Genomic DNA, 23,764 nt, shown 5'->3' on the forward strand with positions numbered 1-23,764 from the left:
CCTCAGTTTGCTCAGCTGCAAAACGGAGGGACCACGGTAAGGGCCTGGGGGAGTGTGTGATGAGGTGAAACAGAAAGCAGTCAGTGAAGCCCTGCACTTAACCTGATTCAGCTACACTTGACTCAAGATTTTACTTCCAGAATCCAGGCACTTTGTTAAAGAAGTTCAAGTGCTAATTACAAAAAGGGGTCAAACTCTTCATCTGTTCATATGATTTTTTTTTTTTATGTCTTTAAGGGCAGTGTCTATATACAGAAACCATTATTCAGAGGTTCCTTTATTTTTCAAATTAATATTAAAATTATCAAAGTTAAAAAATGCAAAAACATTAATTTACTCTCTGATCCTATAGGTTAGGTTATTTTTGATGCTGAGAAGGAACACCTTTCCCAGGACCCTGGCAGGGTGATTACTGCCTTAGACAATGTCATGCTTTTAAGTTCGACATATACAAGTTTTTTATTCCATTGATAAGTCCAGCTAAGATTGCCAGGTAAAATACATGTTGCCTAATTAAATTTGAATTATCTAAAATTCAAATTGACCTAGTGCTCTGTATTTTTATTTGCTAAGTCTGGCAACTCTACATCCAACAAACTTAAATAATTACCTCTAAGGGGTTACAGACCCATTTACAAACATTTTAAACTTCTTTTATAATCTATTTCCTTGTAAAGTTCTTCAGTTATCTGAACTAATTAAAAAAAGCCACCCTTTTTAATACTAAATAATTCTAATACATTCAACTTATAAAACACTGTTAACACAGAATTCTCATAAATGTTCCAGAACTGTACAGAAACTAAGGAAGGTTTCAAACAAGGGTTACAAATCTAAATACATTCCCTCAATTGCACATTTTATGTTGTAGTTACAAGACTGCCAGTTTAATAGGTTAAAATCTTTCATATGTTACAAGGTCATAAAATACCACATATGTAGAAATTCCCTCTTGAAAGACACAAAAAACTGTACCCACTGAATTCTCAACCATTCTCTGGTCAGAAGATACCCACTCACCAGGGAGGACAATCACCACCAGCTTTTCACCAGAGATTCAACCAGGCTTAAGGTCTGGACTGTGGCCAAGGGGGAGATTAACATCCCCACCAGTTCAGGAAGTCATTATTTCCTTCCATGTATTCAACACTCTGGGATTATCTCCTTAGAACGCCTGGGTGTGCTTGGCTAGTGATTTAGCCAGGATGCTGACTGGATGCATGCTGGTGATACTTGCACGCTCTTCCCTGTGGCTATGACCACACACCCATCACATCAAGAGGGAGTGGTCTGGAGATCCCAGCACTGCCTTCAACTTATTCTCATTACTTCCTCTCTTCACAGAAGACTTTTCCATGACAAGGTCTGCAAATCCTACCTGGGTTTATAAATTGACTGGATTTTGTACTTTTTTTTGCTTTTCAGATCTTCTCATCTTCCTGCCCAAATCTCTAAAAGCCATTTTGTTGTTGTTGTTTAGTCGCTAAGTCGGGTCCAACTCTTCGAGACCACATGGATTGTAGCCCACCAGACTCCTCTGTCCGTGGATTTTCCCAGGCAAGATTACTGGAGTGGGTTGCCATTTCCTTCTCCAGGGGATCTTTCTGACCCAGGGATCCAACCCACATCTCTTGCACGGCAGGCAGGTTCTTTACTGGTGGGAAGACACCAGGGAAGCCCCAAGAGCCATTTTACTTGGACTGAAATCCTACAGTTCTTGCAAAACCTTCCTTTCACAGGGACACACAACTCTCACAAACATTAAATAATATCAGATTGAATCATGGATCTCCCCAAAGGCTTAACTCTTTGTCCTTTCAGTCCAAAGACTGACTCTCCCAGCAGATCTGCAACTGGTTTTCTGGCAATACACTGCTGGTATTTGGTGTGTTAAATTGTATATAGCAAAACTTGCCTTAAAATTTATGTTTTTCAAACCAGACTTGACTTTAATTACGCCCATCAGAGTTGTTGGCGAGCTGGAACTGGGTGTGTCCAGGGACAGCTAACTGCCAAATCCCAGTGATGGCAGAAAACCTGGCAGAATTCCCCACTGTCCCCTGCCTCCTTGTCCTCCCACCCACACACAGAAGGCTCCACACCCCAGGTGCCCTCTGGGGTGGACCATTTCCAAGTTCATCAGTTTCCAGGAGAAGGCATATGGTACACAATCACAGCAGAAATGACCAGATGTCAGGGCTGGCTTCCGGCTGGGTTACGAGTGACTTTACAGAGACTGATGCCTAGATTAAGCGGACCCGTTTCCTCATCCACGTGACAAAAACAGGGGATCCTAAAAACTAGCTCATTTCCTTCATTCCCTTGGGGAATGAAACTCATGATCTTCAGTTCCTCAGAGAAGTGAAAGCAGCAACAAGGAATCCAGTAATTCCTGTTATCAGCAAGCTTTACAAGTCAGCGGAGCAGGTGGCCCAGAGCCCGCTCTCCAGACACTGCTACCCTCTTTCTGAGCCCTGAAGTCAGAGGAGCCACGATGCCTCCGCCACCGGCCTGCCTGCTGCTTCTCCTCCTCCTCTCCACCCACAGCGCCCTGGCCCTCAAGATCTGCTCCTTCAATGTGAGGTCCTTTGGGGAATCCAAGAAGGCAAACTGTAATGCCATGGATGTTATTGTGAAGGTAAGTACATTTTCCTGTTAGAAGGACTGCTGGATATCCCTCACGCTTTCTCTAAAGCTTTCAGACTTTTAAGAGACTCAAGAGGAGTTTAACTGAAGTTAGCCCCTAGGGTGAAGGAAGCTTGTGCACTCTCTCCCACCCCCTCCACTCCTCTCCCTTTCTTTTTCCTTCTCTCCCCCTCTAGCCATCAACCTTTTTCCAACTCCCAAGTCTAATCTTTCTCCCCACTTAGCTAAGACTTCCCTTGGGTAATATGATCAATGTCTTGAGACTCTGTTCACATTCTTCTGGTATCAGTTGATTCTCTTTATCCTATGCTGCTGCTGCTGCTAAGTCACTTCAGTCGTGTCCGACTCTATGCGACCCCATAGACGGTAGCCCAGCAGGCTACCCCGTCCTCGGGATTCTCCAGGCAAGAACACTGGAGTGGGTTGCCATTTCCTTCTCCAATGCATGAAAGTGAAAAGTGAAAATGAAGTCGTTCAGTTGTGTCCGACTCTTAGTGACCCCATGGACTGCAGCCTACCAGGCGCCTCCGTCCATGGGATTTTCCAGGCAAGAGTACTGGAGTGGGGTGCCATTGCCTTCTCCACTTTATCCTAGAGGTTAATTTATTTTTGATGCTGGGGCTGAAACCCTCCCCAAGACTCTGGGTTTTATTACCTTAGAAAACCCCAGAGACACCACATTCTGGTGGGAGCACCAGGGGCCCCGGGTTTACCTCTCACCTGGTAGCCAGATGCAGCCAGCTCCTTCTCCCTGAGCTCCTGTGCCTTTCAGTAAGATGGTCTCACACAACCTGACCCGCACTGCAGGGTCACTGTGAAAATGTAACGCGTCCGTGGTAAGAGCTAACACTTACAGAGCCTTTGCTAAGCCCACTCTGCGCCAGTCACTGTATTAGGCATTTTATATTAGGACAATTTATTTAACTTAAGTAAGCCATGATCACATCTGTCATGTCTTCATAAACACTATCACCTCCTCACCCACAATTTCTTCCCTATCACTTTTTTTTTTTGTAAAATAATCTTAATTTTTTTAAATTAGAGGAGTGTAATTTTTAAAATTATAAACATATTTTATAAATTAATTTTATTAGACTAAAAATAGTCAATATGGACTATTTTGAAAATACAGAAACATATAAAGAAGTATCCTATCACTTGAAGATAACAGTTGTTGGCACTTGGGTAACTTTGTTGTGGATGTTTTTCTATCCAAAAATAATACATAAACATGCATCTGTTTTGCAGCATGGAGATATCCTATTCTGCTTTTATATAAGAAGTATTTCATATGTTGTTAATATTCTTTTAAAACACAACTTTTAATGCCTTATGCTGTGTTTCCAACATGTTTCATTCAACGCTTCCCTATCTGGGGATGTTTAGGATATTTTCAGTTTTTCTGTTGCAATACATCTTTGTCTTTGATCTGCATAAGTAATAATAAGGGCTTCCTAGGTGGCTCAGTAAAGAATCCATCTGCTAAGAAGCAAATGTGGGTCCGATTCCTGGGTCAGGAAGATCCCCAAGAGAAGGAAATGGCAACTCACTCTAGTATTCTTGCCTGGGAAATCCCATACAGTAATAATAATAATAATAATAATAATATTTTGTTGTTTGCCTCCTATATGGCTGGCCCTGTTCTAAGTATTCATTTGTCCTCCAACAATCCTGTGAGGGAATGACTATTATTATGCCAATTTACAGATAAGGAAACTGAGATGCAGAGTAGTAGCAGAAACCTTTTTACAGTGGAAGACATTCCTCAAAGTGAGAAAACTAGATCAAAGTAATAATGCATTTCCCTGGTGGCTCAGATGGTAAAGAATCTGCCCACAGTACAGGAGACACAGGTTAGATCCCTAGGTTGGGAGGATCTCCTGGAGATGGGATCTTCTACACACTCCAGTATTCTTGCCTGGAAAATTTCATGGACAGAAGAGCCTAGAGGGCTACAGTCCATGGGGTCGCAGAGTAACTGAGTGACTAACATTTTCTTTCACTTTTCACAAACATATTCTAAAGTGCTTTCCAGAAAGATCTGACAGTGATTAAGTGACTAAATCAGGAGGCTGGTTGGGACAGCAGCATTCAGCTCTCCTTGGTGAACCCTACGTCTGATGCCATGATATGCAAGCCTGTTGATGGAAGGATGCAGACTCTGACATAGTCTTACTCCTCTGTCACTACACTGGTGTATCTTCAGCCCCTGGCAATTCTTAATGGCACCAGGCCAGTGTCGGGGGCCCTCTCTGCTCTGCCCTTTTTAGAGAGGAAACTAGAATATGCATGTGCTCTGGAAACAGGACCAGTGGCATAATCCCCCTGCTCCGTGTTTCTGGAAGTGATGTGAGAAGACAAAATGAACACTGAGGGTGCTCTGTCCTTGACCACCAGATTCCAGCCCACTAGAACTTCATACAAAGAAAGGTCCCAGCGGCCTCCAGTGGGTGTTGGCACCCTGGTCCTCAGCTTACTGCTCATTCTGAAAGAGACCCTCCTGTATTCTTTACCCACTCAGTTCTTCTTTTTTCCTTTTTTTAGCCACTCCCTATGGCAGGCATTTGGGATCTTAGTTCCCTGACAAGGGGTCAAACCTGTGACCCCTGCAGAGGAAGCGCAGAGTTCTAACCACTGGACCACCAGGAAAGTCCCCACAATGAATTATTTCTTGCCTCTCAGGGCTTGTTCAAAAGTCTCCTCCATGGAACCTTCCCTGAGCCTCTGGGCAGATATAATTCCTCAACACTCTCATAAGCCTGACTTTTATTAGCACAACTGTCTTTGGTCTCTCACTGTAGCTAGTTCTTTCCATTTGTCTTTCTCACTGATAAGGAGTCTTTGAGGGAGGGATTGTATTTTAATAGTGTAGCATGGTGGGCTTTGCAGTCATGTGAACCTGATTTCACATCCTACTCTACCAGCTATACTGGCTTCAGGACTTCAGTCACTCAGTCACTCTGAGGGTGGTTCCTCCTATGCTTAATGAGTTCAAAATCATAGCTGTCTCAGAGCTGCTGAGGCTCTCAGTAGGCTCACGATAAATGTTACCTCTTACAATTATTATAATTGTACTTCTTTATTTCTGCAGTATCCAGCCTGGTATTCTTTACTTACTAAGGCCTTAATAGATATATTTATTATTATTATTCTAATTATTCAAACAAAGCCAACTTGCGGGACTTACAGGGGTCATGTGCTTTTGGTCTGGATTCTGGTTTCCTAGGTTCACATCCTGGCTCAGCCACTTTCTAGCTGGGTGATTCTGGATAGTATCTCAGCTTTCCCAGAAAGAACCTCAGGCTCTTTGTCTTTACAATGTATACCATAATAGTACTTACCTCAGGGAGTCCATCATTTATTTCAGAGAAGAAGATAGTTAATTTAACAAAGCACCTAATCTGATACTTAAAACATAGCAAGTGCCCCCCAAAAATAAAACAATCAATCAATCTAATAAAAAAATGGGCACTCTATATAGATATTTCTCTAAAGAAGACATACAGATGGTCAATGGACACGTGAAAATATGCCCAATGTTGCTAATTATTAGAGAAATGCAAATCAAAACTACAGTCACTCTAGTCAGAATGGCCATCATTAAAAGGTCAACAAATAGCAAATGCTAGAAAGGATGTGGAGAAAAGGGAACCCTCTGACATTGTTAGTGGCTCAGATGGTAAAGAATCTGCCTGCAGTGCGGGAGACCTGGGTTTGATCCCAGGGTTCTATCTCCTGGAGAAGAGAATGGCAACCCACTCCAGTATTCTTGCCTAGAGAATTTCATGGATAGAGGAACCTGGTGGGCTGCAGCCCACGGGGTCGCAAAGAGTGGCACATGACTGAGTGACTAAAACTTTCACTTTCATATGCATAACTGACTCACTGCTATACAGCAGAAATCAACAACACACTGTAAATCAACGACAATGGGAAAAAAAAATAAGAGTAAGTGCCCAATAAAAGGTTTCATTATTTGTAGTAAATGGCCTCACACCCCCAGGGAATTCTCTCTCTGCAGGTCATCAAACGCTGTGATATCATACTCCTGATGGAAATCAAGGACAGCAACAACAGGATCTGTCCCACACTGATGGAGAAGCTAAATGGGTAAAGATGGGGCCCCTGGACCCTCTGCCGGCTTAAAGCCAGGTGCAAGGACATCTGAAAATCCCCTGGGAACTGAAACTAGTGTGAGGACCTGCACTGGCCCAGACCACCAGGTCACATGGCCAACACTGCCCAGGCTCTCAATTTTACTAACTGTGGTCCTGAGAATTTTCAGCCAGCTAGTTTTAATATGATAAAACAAAAGAGGGAAACAGGTGAGGAGTGAGGACTGACAGAAATGAAACAGACTAGAAGCTGAGCTGAAGTACTGTTACAAAGACAAGACAGTGCAAATATGAAAACATGATATGTCCACAGGCTGGAATATTACACAGCAATTAAAAGTCACGGTTACTACAGAGTAGGTTAGAGCTAAATATTCCAGCATGGAAAGATGGCTACAATACATGGCAAAAAGCAAGTTCAGAACTGTACGTAGAAGAGCCCATTTTAGTAATCACACTACGTCATACATGAATAAGGGTGTGGTTGAGTTTGCATGGGCATAAAAGAAAGACAGGAAGGATGTGCTCAACTGTTAAGAGTGGTTTCTTCTGGGGCGTGGTGGGTATGACTGGAGGACCACTTGGAAGGGGAGTGTGAAGAAATGGGAAACATTTGCTTTTTATTTTATATACCTCTGTCAGTTCAGTTCAGTTCAGTCGCTCAGTTGTGTCTGGCTCTTTGCAACCCCGTGGACATATACCCAATGGACATAAACCTCTGTATGATTTGATTATTTTACAAAAAGTCTGAATTTGATTATTTGATTTGAATTTTTGAGTATTTTACAAAAAGTCTGAAGGCTGAGAGAAACAGCCTTTGATGCTCTCCTTCACAGAGAGATGCCCTTGGGCTGATGCCAACCACCCCTCTCTGGGCCTCAGTTTCTCATCTGAGAGTCCAGACTTAGAGCAGAGCATCTCCTTTTTAGCCTCCCAGGTCTGCTCTTGACAGTGACAGAGGGAGTGAAGCCCAGGCGCTCGGCATCTCCACTCAGCTCAGACCACTTGGGCTTGGATTCTGGCTTGGCTATGACCTTGGACAAGTTACTGAACCTCACTGTACCTCATTTTCCCCATCTATAAACAAAGCTAATAACAGAACTCATCTTCCTGGGATGTGGTGATAATTAAATCAAATCATGCACATAAATGGTTAAGCTGTGCCTGGTATGGAGCAGTAGCAACTAAGTGCTGGGATGTTCATCACTAGTAAAAGTCAGGGGATGTATGTAATGGCAAGTGATGATCCAGAAGGCCATAGGAAACAGCTACTGATATACCATAACCATCACAAAGGCCAGGCATCCTGTTAACCGGTTTATGTGCTATCTCATTCACTCCTTACAACAAGCCTGTAGAGCGGTTCCACCACTGCTTCTCTTATAGCTGAGGGACCGAGACACAGACAGCAGGGATCTGCCCAAGGTGACCCAGCCAGTAAATGGCCAAACCTACCTTTGTACCTGGGTGGTGTCCGACTCCAAAGCAAGTGCTCTAGTCTGAGTCCCCTCAGCCTTCCTTGGAGTGGCCCGAGCCAGTTTTCAGAAGTATGGGCGACTGAGGGGACAGGGGGTTACAGGGGGTTACAGGCACCACCTGCAGCTGGTCTGGATTAAGCCCTCCCACCCTCAGTTCTCCCCACCCTCCCTTGACTGTGCTGTGGACTCCAAGCAGAGCCAGGCCTGTTTGTCTCCTAATTCTCTGTAAGCCAGGAAGGGCCTTCGTCACTTCATAGCTGAGTCATTGCAAGCAGTTTGCCAACCCAGGACTTGGCAGGCTAGATTTAGAACAGAGCCAGTCTTTCCAAATTGGAAGCCCAGTGGAATCCACTGTCTGCACTCCTGGGGCCCCCATAGCCAGATCTGCCTTACAATATTCATTTCCAGGAATTTCTGTAGGCTCTAAGTTGGCCCCTAAAAGCCCCCATTGGGTTTCTCCCAATGGAACCTGAGAATATGCCACAGCTTAGACATACCCCAGATCTTCTAGTGGGAAGATGAAGTAGACTCTGCCCAGGGCGGAGTTATCAGCAGGTTTGGCACACACATGTGACAGTCAAGTCTTCCTGATAAGGGTGAGGCAGAGGATCAATGGGACTTTATGACTGTTTCTTCAGCCCTCAGGACAGAAACAATAGCTATTTGGAATCAAGCTTCAGGACTTGTAAGAAAAATGCCTGGGGGTTTTCAGAGCAGAAAAGAAATGTCCAACAAAAATCTTAGTAGGTCAGCCATAAAAAGGAACGCATTTGAGTCAGTTCTAATGAGGTGGATGAACCTAGAACCTATTATACAGAGTGAAATGAGTCTGAAAGAGAAAGATAAATACTGTATTCTAACACATATATATGGAATCTAGAAAAATGGTACTGAAGAATTTACTTACAGGGCAACAATGGAGAAACAGACATAGAGAACAGACTTTCCGACAAGGGGAGGGGAGGAGATGGGGAGGGGAGGAGAGGGGGAGGTGTATGGAAAGAGAAAAAAGGAAACTTACATTACCATATGTAAAATAGATAGCCAACAGGAATTAGCTGTGTGGCTCAGGAAACTCAAACAGGGGCTCTGTATCAGCCTAGAGGGGTGGGATGGGGAGAAAGACAGGAGGGAGCTTCAAAAGGGAGGGGATGTATGTCTACCTATGGCTGATTCATGGTGAGGTTTGACAGAAAACAGCAAAATTCTATAAAGCAATTATTCTTCAATAAAAAATAAATTAATAAAAAAAAATCTTAGTAGGAATCCTGCATGTGATAACCTGGTGAAGTTTATTCTACCAGGAAGTATGAGGTACAGTCCAGCCACCGGCCGGAACAACCTTCGAGGCTGACTGTGGCCTGAATCTTCTATGCTCTCAGTGATGTCCCACAGGTATAGGACAAAGCAGGTGGGTTTGGGGGTGAGTAAGATCTCAATCCAAATCCTAGCTCTGTACTTGCAAACTATAAAAATGGAGTAACAGTAGTACTCCCCTTATCAGGACAAGAAATAATGGCAGATGTCACATTCCCAGTCAGTGGTGGCCTTTCTTATGAGACTCAAAAGTTATAATGAACAGAAGCCCTTCTACATGATGCCATTGGACATACAGAGGCCGATTGGAGGGAGGGGAACCTAGGCAGAGAGAAACGTTTGTTCTTTAAGACACAATGTAAAATCTTTTTGTTTTCCAGAAATTCAAGAAGAAACATAACATACAACTATGTGATTAGCTCTCGCCTTGGAAGAAACACATACAAAGAACAGTATGCCTTTCTCTATAAGTAAGTACAAATTATGCTTCCTGGAACATGGTTTACTTATCAATATGATCATGAATGGAATAAAAATCTTTTCCTCAAAACCAAATTTAGATGTCAAACCAGTTCTCAATATTGATCAAATTACTGAACTATTAAAATTGGGACTGATGGAGAGGATAATATTAACTCTTCAAAACTAATTTGTTGGATGACTCAGTGACCTGGTCAGGAAAGTCAAGAGTTCTTTATCTCTCATGGTCAAGTCCTGGCAAGGGATGGAAACATGAATTGCCCAGCATGGCTGCTCTGGGACATCACATTCTCATTTTCTTCCTACTAATTATTTCTGCTGAGTCTGACCTTTAAGTTTTGAGCTCCCCAGATATTCAGTTCCCCAAGGGCTCTGGCCCTTGAGAAGACTGACTGAGCCTTGTCCTCAGGTAAAAGATCCCTTCCGGCACTCGACTCTGCAGGGGAGGCCAATAAAGCTGTGGGGACATTCACCTCTGCTTCTTGAAAGAAGTAAGAAGAGAGCCAACTCATCTGGGAGGACTGTCTTTTTTTCTTTTTTCTTCCAGAGAAAAGCTAGTGTCTGTAAAACAAAGCTACCTCTACCATGACTATCAGGCTGGAGACGCAGATGTATTTTCCAGGGAACCCTTTGTGGTCTGGTTCCAGTCACCCTACACCGGTGAGACCCACAGGCCCCTCTCACCCCTCACTTCCCCAGCGAGCCCATGAATGGGCAGCAGCCCTGAGTTGTGAGCTGTGATCTCAGGGTTTATGCAGCATCTTTAAGGAGGCATTTCGCTTGAGATGACCATTAGGGGCTCCTGACACTTGAATGCGGAGGACACAGTATAGTTTGATGACACCAGGCTGGCTGCTTAGAATGCCACAGCTCAAGACTTCCTCGTCCTAGAAGCCACTTTCTGGAATCAATAAAACCTTACTCTTACATGATAAGAGTAACCTTAGGAGCGTTCAGGCTGATGGCAATTATTTAGAAAAATCCCCCAGTCCCAATGAAGGACAGCTGCTCCTTCATTTGAAAAATCTGAACACTGGCCAACAAAGATGATCTTCCAACCTAGAGCCACACTGCCCCTTGAGTAACCACAGAGCAATCTCCCCCACAGACTGAGGGCGGCGAGGAAATCGAAAAGATTGCACTCTGATCTCTGACAACAATAGTACTTGTATTAGTCACCAACAATTATTTATCCGCGATGAACGCCAGGTTCCTGGCATCTTTGCAACACCCAACAAGATAGCAACTAGGATTGTCTCTGCTTTACAACAGAGGAAATTGAGGTTTAAATAGATGGGAGTCACACACCCAAGATCATCCAGCAGTTATTGAAGTGGACAAGCCAGGGCTGTAACACAAACTGCCATCTCAGGAGCCCATGCTTTTAACCACCATGCAATACTCAACAGAAAGTCAAGAATTACTTTGATTTGTAGACTGGAACTATAGAGAATCAGATCTTTTTTCCAATACCCACTACATGGGTACTGGACAAGACAGAAAAGGTCCCTGTCCTTGTGAAGTTATGGTGCAGCAGGGGAGACAGATAATAACTAGTCAGAGCTGTATGTATGGACACCTATATTTATATCACACAAATATTAACATCTTGAACTTTGAAGTTAACTATTTCTGCACAGGGTTAATAGCTCAGAACAGAGTATTTCGGGAAAACAAACATGGAAGAACAGCAGGAGATTTTCAGTAGGAAACAAACAAACAAAAAACTGAGAAGGAGGTGGGGGCTACTGAGGAACCAGAAATGCCTTTCAGAGAGGACATTCAATAATCGTTTTTGTCACGCACATGATTCACATTTAGCTGACCTGGCAGTGTTAGGAGAGGCCCTTCCCACCAAACGATTCTTTCTTCTTCTTTCTTCAGCCTTTGTGAACTGCTGAACAGACCTGTTTGTCTGGAGCTTCCACCCTTCCCTACTACCCTTGCCCCACAACACCCACCCCTGCTGGGATGGCACCACAGCTCTGCCATGTTTGGAGTTTTCTCTCCATCTAAACAAGGAAATGTCTTTATGTCCCCTCTGTTTGGGATTAAAGAGGAAGGAATTCGCCATTCATCTATCTTTTCTTCCTTCATTTATTCTCTCAATCATTCATTCATGAGTTCAATAAACAAACACTTCTGAGCACCTCCAATGTGCCAGGCATGGTGCCAGGTTCTGGAGCCAAGACGGTGAACAAGAAGATAAGACTGCCCTCAGAGAGCTTAGGTTCCAGTGGGCTAAACTAAGAAGCCAAGCAGGTAATTTCAGGGCATGAAGGCAGTAAGCAGGGTTTACTGAATAGTGGGGTAAGGGGCCACCTTAGATAGGGCAATTGGGGGACACCCCCCCAGACAATGTCTCTGACCAGAGAAGTCAGTCACAGATTGCTGGTGGAAAGGCATTCTGGCGGGAGGGCAGAGTGAGCACAAACACTCAGAAGCAGGAAAGGAGCTGGGATGTTCATGGGACCAAAAAGAGGCTGGGGAGTGGGGAGGAGGAGGGAGGAGCAGAGTGAGAGACAGGCTACTGAACCAGGACAGGTCTTGGAGACAGGCTGCCGGTCTGATGGGCTTCCCACTGCGGGACTTGAGCAGTGATTACCTAATAGACCCCAGTTCCTGAGAAGAGAGGGGACTCAGGTACAGACCAAGAGCCTGAGGAGATGTTCAGAAAGACACCTGCTGTTAGCAGGTGGGCAAGACACCCACCTCCTCTCACTCAGGCTCCCTCAGTCCCTCCTGCTGGGGAGGCCCACAAAGGACCACTCTGCTTTTTACATAAAATTGTTCAGGCTCTTTTTTTCCCCCTTCTAATTACAAAAGGAGTATAAACTAAAAACCTTTAATTTTTTTTTATTTAGAAAAAGTTTTTTTTCCCTTAGTACAAACAGGCTTAATGTTTTTTAAAAAATAGAAAATACAAGGCATTTTTTTTAAAATGAGAAAATAAAAACACCCACAATGCCAGTGAGGAACACTGTCTACCAGCTTTCTCTTACTCAGGAAGGGCAACTGGGAGAAGAGAGGCTTTTGTGTGCTGAAAATGGCAGTCTAATGACCATAAGGTTATTTAAATCTCAACCACTGGACCTTCTGGAAATGGGGGGCCATAGATGACACAGTCCGTGACTTTTGGGGGGACAGCCTGTTTCCCTGAAGCAGTGTTCATGGAATCTTGACAGAGGAAATGTGTGACCTCTGCCTCTTTCCTGTTCCTCAGCTGTCAAGGACTTCGTGATTGTCCCCCTGCACACCACCCCTGAGACATCCGTTAAAGAGATTGATGAGCTGGCTGATGTCTACACAGATGTGAAACGTCGCTGGAATGCAGAGGTGATGACCCTCTATGTCTGCTGAATTCCCATCTAGCAGGGGCAGAATCTGGTTCCTGAGAGGGGATGAGCAATTCTGAGGGAGGGTGAGGAGGTAGGGTCTGTGCAGATGACCACCACTTGACAGCTTCATTTTAGGCCTTTTCTCAGCCCCAAATATCTTTCTGCTAAATGTACCTGGGTACGCTCCCTGTGGGTCTTGGGAAATTCATACTCTGCTCCACTAATAATGGCTGCCAACATTCACTGAGCAAATGAATAGCTGGTGCCAGGCACTAAGGCTGGACATGGATAAGTTTACTTAATCCTCCCAACAGCCGGATGAGGTAACAACTTTGATCATTCCAACTTCACAACTGAGAACAGTGAGACCAAGAGATGTCAGAAGTCTTTCAGTTACAAGTGACAGAATCCCAAAATGGCTCATGAAAAGAAAAAGCAATTCATTGGTTCAAGGCAGAGCTGGACAAGGCAATCAGGGCTTGTCTTGTCTCTCTCCACTCTCTATCTCTTAGCCTCCCGTTCCCCTGGGTGGGCTCCATTTTCAGGCTGTCTCCACCCATATGATGGCAAGATAGTCACCAACAGTTTCTAAAGCAACTGACAAATTTTCTGTTCCACAATGGAACAAATACACTGGGATGGAGCCTCATTGACTAAGTCTGGATCACATGTTCATCCCTGAACCAATCACTGATCAGGTGGTTGAGATGCTCTAATTGGTTAAGTCTGTGTCCACCCCAACCTCATGGACCAAAGTAGAGGAAGATGGTTTCTCAAAGAAAGTAGCGGTGCTTTCACAGAAGGGGAATAACAATACATCCACCATCCCTCTTGGCCTCAATTATTTCCTCATTGGAAAAACAGGGCTGCCACCCCCTCCCAGAGGCTGTGAGGTGTATGAAAGTGTGTGGCACATATGGAAATGATCCAGAGGGCTCTTCCTCATTCTTCTTTCTCCTTTTAAGATGTGACTCCAATGACACAATCCCTCCACCTCAGCTCTGCTGCTCAAAGTACAAAATCAGTCAAGTAAAGTGTGGACACAGAGCTGGGGCATGGTGCATGCAAGGGGCGTATTTCACTGCTGATTTGTAAAAGACTCACTCACTTGTTCTTAACGAGAAACACTCACTTGTTCCTAAATTATAAATTCCATTCACTCATTTGGCAAGAATTTATTGAGCATCTGTTAAATGCCAGGTACTGGGGAGGCCTCAGTGGTACAAAAGTGACCTAGAGGGGAAACTCTTGTGCTGAGCAAGGGAGGGGCTTTCAGGAAGGTTGATTTGGATTCAGTCCTTAACTTCACCACCTGAACTTCCAAGTCGAGTAGCCTACAGCAGGTCACTATATCCTCTACTCTTTCCACAGGGGACAAAGGTCCCTTCTCCCTCTTAGTGCTTATTGTGAGATTTAAAATAAACTTTATAAAACACTTAATGTTTGGCCTGGCACACAGCAAGTGCTCAGTAAATCATACCTACATAAATAGAAGCTGCCTGACACTCCAGTTAAGGATGATATCCTGTCCTCAACTGCACCCACCAGTCTCAGGGAAAACCATGATACCCAAGGTCAAAGAAAAATGTTTTTGAAGAAAATTCTGAGGTCAGCAACAGCACCAAACAATAGCACTAACAAGGAAATCTGTTTCCTCTCATAAGAATACTAAAATCCTGTCTCAAAAGTCATACAGGGGAAATAACTTCCAAGATAGAAGACTCTAATGGTAGCATTAGGGCAGAGGTGGACAGCTCATTCTATCAGCCCCTCCCTGTAAGCCTCTTCTCACTTCCTCAATAGGCAAAATTCCCACTGAAGAGTTAAGTTCCCAGCTTCAAAACGAGAGAGGAAAGAGCAGGGCCAAATACACCACCTGAGTTCATTTTTCCTTTCTTGGAAACAAAAGGCATGGATTCATTCATATGTTTGTACCCACAGAGACAAAAGATGTGAGGAATAACTGAGCTGTGTTCTTTCATCTTTAATCTGTAGTCCAAATTGGAGTGACTCGGGGATTAAGAATAGGAGGGAGCAGCTACAACAAATATCCTTCTTCCCATTAAGAACATCCTTCCTTGTCATACTCACCTGTCCAATACTTATCAGAACTGTGACTTGGTTTTAAACTGTGGCCTCTTCTTTTAAAAACAAAAAGAAATTAAGACCCTATATTAGTCTGCTTGGGCTGCCATAACAAAGTCCCAAAGACTGAGTGGCTTAAACAGCAAAAATGTCTATCCTCACAGTTCTGGAGGCTGGATGTTCAAGACCAGACTGGCAGCAGGGTTTGGCTTTCTCCTTGGTCTTCCCTCTGTGTCTATGTCTTAATCTATTTTTATGAGGACACAAGTCATATTAGAGTAGGCCCGCCCTATATGTAACCTCATTTTATCTGTATTAACTCTTTAAAGGTCATTTGCAAATATAGTCTGAGATACGGGGGGTTAGAACATATGAATCTGGGGGGACACACTTAGTTGATAAACTGAACTCACCATTTACTGGGTGTGCAAGGTAGAGTCTCTGCTACCAGTTCTGCATGAAAGTGCAACAATGCCTACAGGAGACAGTTACAAATCCTGTCTTTCAGAATTTCATTTTCCTGGGTGACTTCAATGCTGGCTGCAGTTACGTCCCCAAGAAGGCCTGGAAGAACATCCGTCTGAGGATGGACTCTAAGTTCGTTTGGCTGATCGGGGACCAAGAGGACACCACGGTCAAGAAGAGCACAAACTGTGCCTATGACAGGTAGAAGGCATCTGCCAGACCACCATGAGCCCACACAGTACTTGGTGCGCGTTGGGAAAGGCTGCTCCTCCTGGGCAGATGAAGCTCCTGGCTTGGAGAGCCGAGTTGCTTAGACTTTAGGCCCCCTCCACTGGTACTCTGTGAAGCATGCAAACTGAATGGCCATATATGGTGACCTTGCACACATAGCTTAGCAGTGGCAAGAGCGGGCTTTGATGTTGGACGGGCCTGGATTCAAATTCTGTCTCTACCACTTAGTAAGTCTGGGACCAAGAGAGACAAGCTCTTTGTGTATTTGTTTCCTTACTAGTAAAACAGAGATTGTATTAAACATGAGGTTTAAACAGGGTAACACGTATAAATCTTCTAACACAATATCTGGAATCTGGTTAAGTGCTCAATATATTCACTGGCTGTTGAGTACTACACATCACAAAGACATACTGCAATATATTCACTCAATTCTCTGTCACTGGGCACTAGGTCATTACCAAGGGTTTGCTATTAAAAGCACAGCTGTAATGAACCTCATATATATATATATATATATATATATAAATGCATTTTGTATTTATGATTTCCTCAGGATAAAAAGTCTAAAAATGAGACTAGTTACTGCAAGAAAATTTATACTTCTAATGCTTTACCATACGTTGGGGGTGGGGAGGGGTGGATGGGCTGCACTGTGCAGCTTGCAGGATCTTAGTTCCCTGACCAGGGATTGAATCTGGGCCACAGCAGTAAAAGTGCTGAATCCTAACCACTGGACTGCCAGGGAATTCCTGTGCTGTCCTCTGCTTAGTCGCTTAGTTGTGTTCGACTCTTTGCTTCTCCATGGACTGTAGCTGCCAGGCTCCTCTGTCCATGGGATTCTCCAGGCAAGAATACTGGAGTGGGTTGCCACGCCCTCCTGCAGGGGATCTTCCAGACCCAGGGATTGAACCCAGGTTTTCCGCATTGCAGGTGGATCTGCAATCCTTTACCGTTCTAAATGCAAATATATACATCTAAATAATAGCATTCTCTAGTATTTATAAACTCTCCTTGGATATTTTCAATCAGCTTTCAACTTTGCTCCTTAAGTCAGGAAGTGAGAAGGGACCTGAAGTGTGAGAACATTCATGACTGGCCCATCCACAGCAGAAACCATGGGTGGGGAAGCCCCGAGGAGCTCTGGTTCTCCAAGTGGTTGCTATTTCCCGAGCTCAACAAGCCACAAGGAAGCATGAGATGGCCAAGAGGACAGTTCTCACTTCTCTAGGTTTAAGTTCTGACTTTCATTTTCATCCCATGACCTCCTTTGTTCCTCTAAGAGTTTTGAGGGCTAGTGTGCCTTCTGCAGACTATCATTCCAGCTTCCCTAAATGGAAACAGCCCCGGCCCCCGACCCTGGGAAAAGCAGAACCAAGGTGGGGAGTTACAGGAGACTGAGCTGCCTGGGAACTGCCCCCTCCATCCTATTATGAGGGGCTACCTCAAAACTGGTTGAAAAGGGTCGCTTGCTCCCTCGCCCACTTGCATATGCCAGCTGTGTGGCCTTGGCAGGTTAAGTCCCTTCTGTGGTCCCATTTCTCTTCCCTGGCAGAGGAAAGGGAGGTGACTGAAAGCAATGCTGCAGAGGAACAGTGCATCCCAGGAAAAGGTAGATTAGATGGGGCGGAGGAGCAGGTCAAAAAAGATGTTTACTAAAGGACTCCCAGATGTTTTTTAAAAAATTGTATTTTTTTAACATTTATTTTCATTTATTTATTTGGCTGCCCCGGATCTTAGCTGCAATACACAGGATCTTCAATCTTCACTGTAGCATGTGGGATTTTTTTTTTTTTTTTTTCATTTGCGGCATGCACACTCTTAGTTGCGGCACGTGGGATCTAGTTCTCTGACCAGGGATCAAACCCAGGCCCCCTGCATTGGGATCATGAGGTCTTAGCCAGTGCACCACAAGGGAAGTCCCAAAAGGCCCTTCAGTTTTAAGTACGTGTATGCCGAAGGATGACAGGACTACATGATTTTTTAAACATTACTTTCTTGTTTCGGTACTCTGAATTTCTGTGTTTTCTGTAACAGTATGTATCTCTTATGGTTTGTACGAAGGGTTTGCATGTAAGGGAGATGAAACGGCCTCAGGGGCAGTCTCTGTTCTGTGTGCTGCATGCTGGTGGACACGCGAAGATGCTCGGAGCCGCTGGGCAATGGAGCAGCCTCAGGAAGCTTAGTGGGGGCCGCTGACTCGCCCACACACAAAACCAACACAGGTCCAAAACAGGGGAGCCCTAACTACGCTGTTCTTCACGTTCTGGGTCGGAAAGGATGGCTTCAAGAAATCTCCACCTGAATGCCAAGAGTTTACTTACGGAGACGAGGTCAAAATTAGCCAGGTGGTGTTGGGAGCCAACAAAGGAAACCAGGTCAGCTGGCTGGACTCAGGGAAGGCTCAGTGCACAGTCACGGGAGGGCAGTCCAACCCGGACTCTCTTCAGCTAGCTGGTTGGGCCATGAAGACCCTAACCACGTCATCACATGTGAGATATATTGGACTCCATGTAACCCACTTTCCTATTCTCTATCAGCACTGCAAAGCGACAGTACTATAGTTTTCTTTCCCTGTGTTAGTCTTTAAATCTATTCCATTATGACTGAAATAAAATTAATTTCAAGAGAAAACTTCACAAAACTGAAGGCAAGGAAACAGCATTACTTGTCATCAATCAAAAAATAATTGTAAAAGCAAGCCCAATGAAAACCAAAAGATGTTAAATTATGCCTTCATTCTCTTGTTGGCAGAACACTCTGTCGGATGAAACAGGAGCGTAGGGAAATATTAAAGATAAGCCAGGACCTTTTTCTATAATTGAATCAGGAAAAGTGAAAATAACTGCAAAGGAAACATCTTTCAGTACTCCAGGCATTGCTATGTGCTGAGATGTCTACATCTCTTCACTGCCAGGGCTCCCTGCTCGAACAGGGGACACTGTCCTGGTGCCCACAGGTCACAGCAGGGATGACCCTGTTTTTCAACCACAGGTGCTGTGGTGAGGGTCTTTGTCAGGGAGGGGGAAATGCCCCCTTCAACCCCACTTGAATTCTTGTGGCTGGACTGACAATAAAGTTGGCACAATACTGATTAATAGGAGAAAAAGAAACAAATCTTAGTTTGGACCCACAGAGGTCTTATAGAAATGGGACCTAAGAAGTGGTCAAGTTGTAGAAATATCTCTTTTAACCCACCTCCTGCTGCTGCTGCAGCTAAGTCGCTTCAGTCGTGTCCGACTCTGTGCGACCCCATAGACGGCAGCCCACCAGGCTCCCCCGTCCCTGGGATTCTCCAGGCAAGAACACTGGAGTGGGTTGCCATTTTCTTCTCCAATGCATGAAAGTGAAAAGTGAAAGTGAAGTCGCTCAGTCGTGTCTGACTCTTTGTGACCCCATGGACTGCAGTCTACCAGGCTCCTCCGTCCATGGGATTTTCCAGGCAAGAGTACTGGAGTGGGGTGCCATTGCCTTCTCTGTAACCCACCTCCTAGAGTAATGAAATAAAAAAAAAAAAAATAAGCAAATGGAACCTAATTAAACCTAAAAGCTTTTGCACAGCAAAGGAAACCATAAACAAAACAAAGGAAACAAAACCTAAAACAAAACGAGACATCCTTCAGGATGGGAGAAAATATTTGCAAACAAAGTGACTGACAAGGGATTAATCTGCAAAATATACAAACAGCTCATGTAGCTCTATGTCAAAAAAAACAAATAAAAAAATGGGCAGAAGATCTAGATAGACATTTCTCCAAAGAAGACATACAGATAGCCAAAAAGCACATGAAAGGATGTTCAACATCACTAATTATCAAAGGAATGCAAGCCAAAACTACAATGAAGTGTCACTTCACAAGGGTCAAAATGGCCATGATCAAAAAGTCTACAAATAATAAATGTTGGGGAGCATATTGAGAAAAGGGAACTCTCCTCCACTGTTGGTGGGAATGTAAATTGGTACAACCACTATGGAGAAGAGTATGGATGCTCCCTAAAAAACTACAGATAGAACTACCATATGATCCAACAATTCCATTCGTGGGCATATAGCCAGAGAAAACCATAATCCTAAAGGATACACGCACTCCAATATTCATTGCAGCATTGTTTACAATAGCCAAGTCATGGAAGCAACCTAAATGTTCATCGTCAGAGGAATGCATAAAGAAGATGTGCCATATATATATATACACACAGTGGAATATTACTCAGCCATACGCTGTGAAATAATGCCATTTGCAGCAACATGGGTGGACCTAAAGATTATCATATTAAGTGAAGTAAACCAAAGACAAGTATCATATGATATCACTCATATGTGGAATCTAAGTAAAAAAAAATAAAGATACAAGTGAACTTATTCACAAAATAGAAAGACTTACAGATCTCTAAAACAAACTTATTGTTACCAAAGGGGAAATGTGGGAGACAGGGAGAGATCAAGTGCTTGGAATGAACACACACACTACTATAAGACAGATAACCAATGAGGAACTACTGTATAGTACAGGGAACTCTACTCAGTATTGTGTGATAACCTATATGAGACAAGAATCTAAAAAGGAATGAATATATGTATAACTGAATCACTTTGCTATATACCTGAAATTAACACAACACTGTAAATCAAATGCACTCCAATAACACTAATTTTTTTTTTTACAGTGGTCAAAACAGAAGGCTTTCATAATTTTTAGGCAAAGAACAACAAGGAATTGACAGGACAGAAAACTCAGGTTTGGGTGCTCAATTAGTGAAGAATTTAAACAGAGTTTTGGCTTGGGGGTAGTCAATTAAAGAAGTAACAAAGTTTGTTTACACAGAAGTGTTGGCCTGAATTCCCTATTTCTGGAGATAAGGGTGCCTGTCCTTCCTTCTACCTCCAGATGCAGGGAGTGTACCTTTCACAGGGGAGATTTATTTCCTGCTTTCAAGGAGACAGAAAGGAGTGTTCCTCCTGCATTAGCTGTTTCTTAAGTAATTTTAATTCAAAATAATCATGTGCTATTGGCCTATTTGGGGGGTGGCCTGCTCTGAGCTTCAGCACAAGCTAAAACCAGGACTGGACTTTTGAATTCCATGTGAAAGGGCCAAGCAGTTCAGTCATTCCAGAGGTCAAGCAAGAAGCCTGGTTTGATCTCAGAAAACAACAGTATGGATTAATGTGATTCTTTTCCCTCTCCTTTTCCAGGATCGTGCTTAGAGGAGAAGAGATTGTCAACTCCGTTGTTCCTCAATCAAATCACATCTTTGACTTCCAGAAAGCTTACAGGTTGTCTGAAAAGAAGGTACACCTTTCTGTGCCACTGTCCTGGGCAGATGGGCTGGTGTCACCCAGTGATGTTTAGGTCACCAATGGAGACCTGACTCTGGGCCACTGGACCTTGAGTCTCAAAGCCTATGATTCCATGACTTGAAGACCTGCCTCAATTTCTGATTGAACTGGTCCAGGGACGATGCTCCCAGTGTGTGTTCCTTTGGGTGACTCGGGGAATTTCATTCTCAGCCTCCCTCAGCTTGAACTCATTTGCACTAAGATCAAAGTGTCTCCTAATTTCCAAATCTATCTTCCTTTTCTCTTTTCAGGCCCTGGATGTCAGTGACCACTTTCCGGTTGAATTTAAACTTCAGTTTTCGAGGGCCTTCACCAACAGGAAAACATCTGTCTCTTCAAAGAAGAAAAAAAAGGCCAGTCATGCCTAGATACAAGGGTGCCATTTTATTAACTATTTCTTGCCTCTAAATAAAGCAGCTCCAACAGGTATGAACTGTTCCCTGCGCTCAGGAAACAAGACTGGCCCAAATGCTTCCATTTTTCAACTTGAATCTACTTCATCTTAAGCCAAACTGGGAAGAGTGTCTTTTATTCTCCCTCTTGAGCTCAAACCTCCCCTGAATGTCTAGAAAGGAAACTGGGGGCTTCACATCCTGACCCCACCAGGTGTCACTGCTCAAATGGCCAAGAAGCCATACGAAAAGGAACATCGGCTTTGTCTTGACCATCCTGTTCCACAGGAAACAACCCTAAAGGCCAAAACACCAAGGCCTCAACAGTACCCCATGATTTGGGCAATGAACTGCTTTAGGACCTGGCCCTCCTATGTGAGGTCAGGCCACCATCACATCTTGCAGGGATGCAGGGTGAGGCCATTCCCACTGATCTCCCTGCCTCCAAACAGTCTTCCAACTCAGCTAGCCCAGCGATCACCAGTATCATCCTTTGAAATTCCAATCTGATCACAGCCCAGCCCCATCCCCACCCCATTTTTAAATCCTTCAGGAGCTCCTGTCACCACATGGAGAGCGCCCAGGGTGTCTGGATGCCCAGGAAGGTCTCTATTCCCTGGTTTATCATGTCAGCCTTACCTTTGCCCACCATGGACTGTAGCCCAGCAGGACTGCCCCTTCCCTGCATGCCCCAAGCTCTCCCTCCTTCTGGGCTCAGCAACCCCCATATACCATACTCCTACTAGAACACAGACCTCATTGTATGTTCACCAAGGCCACTATTTGGGCTCTGTGGGGGCCTGGTGGGACAAAGGCCCAGCAGGCTGAGAGGGACTGGAGGATCCTGTTTTCTTTCCGCAGCTGGACACTTGCAGAGGAGTCCAGCAGCAAGGTACCATTTTACCAATATCCACGGTGACCATTTTGGTTTTGCTTTGTCTTCCCTCATATTGTTTCTTTGAGTAGTACACGAGCAGGAGTAAATCTGTAAGCAGTACCAAGAAGGGACTGTGCCCAGCCCTCCATCTCTGGTTTCCTGTCTCAGAAGGGGCCGCTCTTACCAGCTGACGCATTCTACCTGAGAGACTCTGCATAAATAAGCACCGTGTGTAATCTTGAGAAATAGAGCCTGGCATACTATATGCGCAGTCCCACTTTTTGCTGATTTTCCTAATGATATTGAAGGCGATGTGACTTTTGATATAAGAATGAGAGACTGTAAGCCAGATATTTGAGACTTGGTTACAAATGGCTGAGAGAATAAAATCGAAAGTGCCCTGCTTTAAACATGCCCTGATTTCTCCAAACATCCAATGAACCTCAGAGGTCCTGCTTCAACCGGTGGTGGTAAGGCTACAAAGCTTCTGTGAGGCCTTATGAGCAGTGTTCACAGTCCCAGAAAAACTTCCAGTTTCCAAGGTGCAAAATGGTCAAGCAAGCAATTAAAAAATGAGCTCACTGCTGAGCAAAGGGTCATCCCTTTGTCCCAAAGGCCAGCAACGTGGCTGGGAAGAGAGTCCTGTGCCGAACGGGCAGGCAGGGGAAGTGAGCCAGACACTACCTGAGTCTGTCCATGTCTCCGACCTGGTCTTGCCACCCTGCAGCCTCTTTGGTGATAAGACATCTCTCTGTCCCTGCACTGGAGCAACTTACTGGGGCCACGGGCAACTGCCAGCTCCCATTCTGGGCAAACTCTGCCAAGCAAGAGGGGACAAAGTGCAGCTTCTTCTCACTGGCCGCAACTGAACAAGTCCCAGACATCCTCCCATTGTTCTGGCTCATTTGGCCTGGCAGGGACAAGGAGCTCCTGTGACTTTTGGGGGAGTGGGGTATACCCTGGTCCTATGTACTCATCCAGCTTTGGCTTTGTCCAGAGGGT

The 23,764-nt window shown here is 44.4% G+C and overlaps 2 protein-coding genes and 1 non-coding gene across 4 annotated transcripts in view; 1 reads left to right on the plus strand and 2 right to left on the minus strand.

Annotated features, from left to right (window-relative positions):
* Window positions 1-1,176, minus strand: part of ABHD6 (abhydrolase domain containing 6, acylglycerol lipase) — a 66,291-nt gene extending 65,115 nt beyond the window's left edge. The window contains exon 1 of the mRNA XM_061128254.1: window positions 1,021-1,176. The gene's annotated coding sequence lies outside the window, so the exon portion shown is untranslated. The remainder of the gene's footprint in view (window positions 1-1,020) is intronic.
* Window positions 1,177-2,328: 1,152 nt separating this feature from the next.
* DNASE1L3 (deoxyribonuclease 1 like 3) lies at window positions 2,329-23,172 on the plus strand. Of its 2 annotated transcripts, none has more exons than XM_061128262.1 (8): window positions 2,329-2,638; window positions 6,668-6,756; window positions 9,937-10,026; window positions 10,584-10,696; window positions 13,260-13,372; window positions 15,968-16,125; window positions 21,350-21,430; window positions 21,745-23,172. In XM_061128262.1, exons 1-8 carry the CDS (start codon window positions 2,495-2,497, stop codon window positions 21,899-21,901), a joined length of 945 nt encoding a protein of 314 aa, XP_060984245.1. In that variant the 5' UTR covers window positions 2,329-2,494; the 3' UTR covers window positions 21,902-23,172. The 2 variants fall into 2 exon arrangements, with proteins under 2 accessions (XP_060984245.1, XP_060984246.1); XM_061128263.1 differs by having other exon boundaries at window positions 2,333-2,638; window positions 21,350-21,446.
* TRNAK-UUU (transfer RNA lysine (anticodon UUU)) lies at window positions 16,832-16,903 on the minus strand. Its single transcript has one exon. It is a non-coding gene; the product is annotated as a tRNA-Lys (tRNA).
* Window positions 23,173-23,764: the final 592 nt, after the last annotated feature.

The sequence above is a fragment of the Dama dama genome, chromosome 24, assembly GCF_033118175.1.
Source record: "Dama dama isolate Ldn47 chromosome 24, ASM3311817v1, whole genome shotgun sequence".
NCBI classification, from domain to species: domain Eukaryota; kingdom Metazoa; phylum Chordata; class Mammalia; order Artiodactyla; family Cervidae; genus Dama; species Dama dama.

Bases quoted from the DNA above. Each gene is read 5' to 3' on its own strand.
- DNASE1L3 (XM_061128262.1), top strand. From the start codon at position 2,495: ATGCCTCCGCCACCGGCCTGCCTGCTGCTTCTCCTCCTCCTCTCCACC. The intron at 10,027-10,583 runs GTAAGTACAAAT...TTTTTCTTCCAG, and splicing joins CAGTATGCCTTTCTCTATAA to AGAAAAGCTAGTGTCTGTAA. The intron at 13,373-15,967 runs GTGATGACCCTC...CCTGTCTTTCAG, and splicing joins AACGTCGCTGGAATGCAGAG to AATTTCATTTTCCTGGGTGA.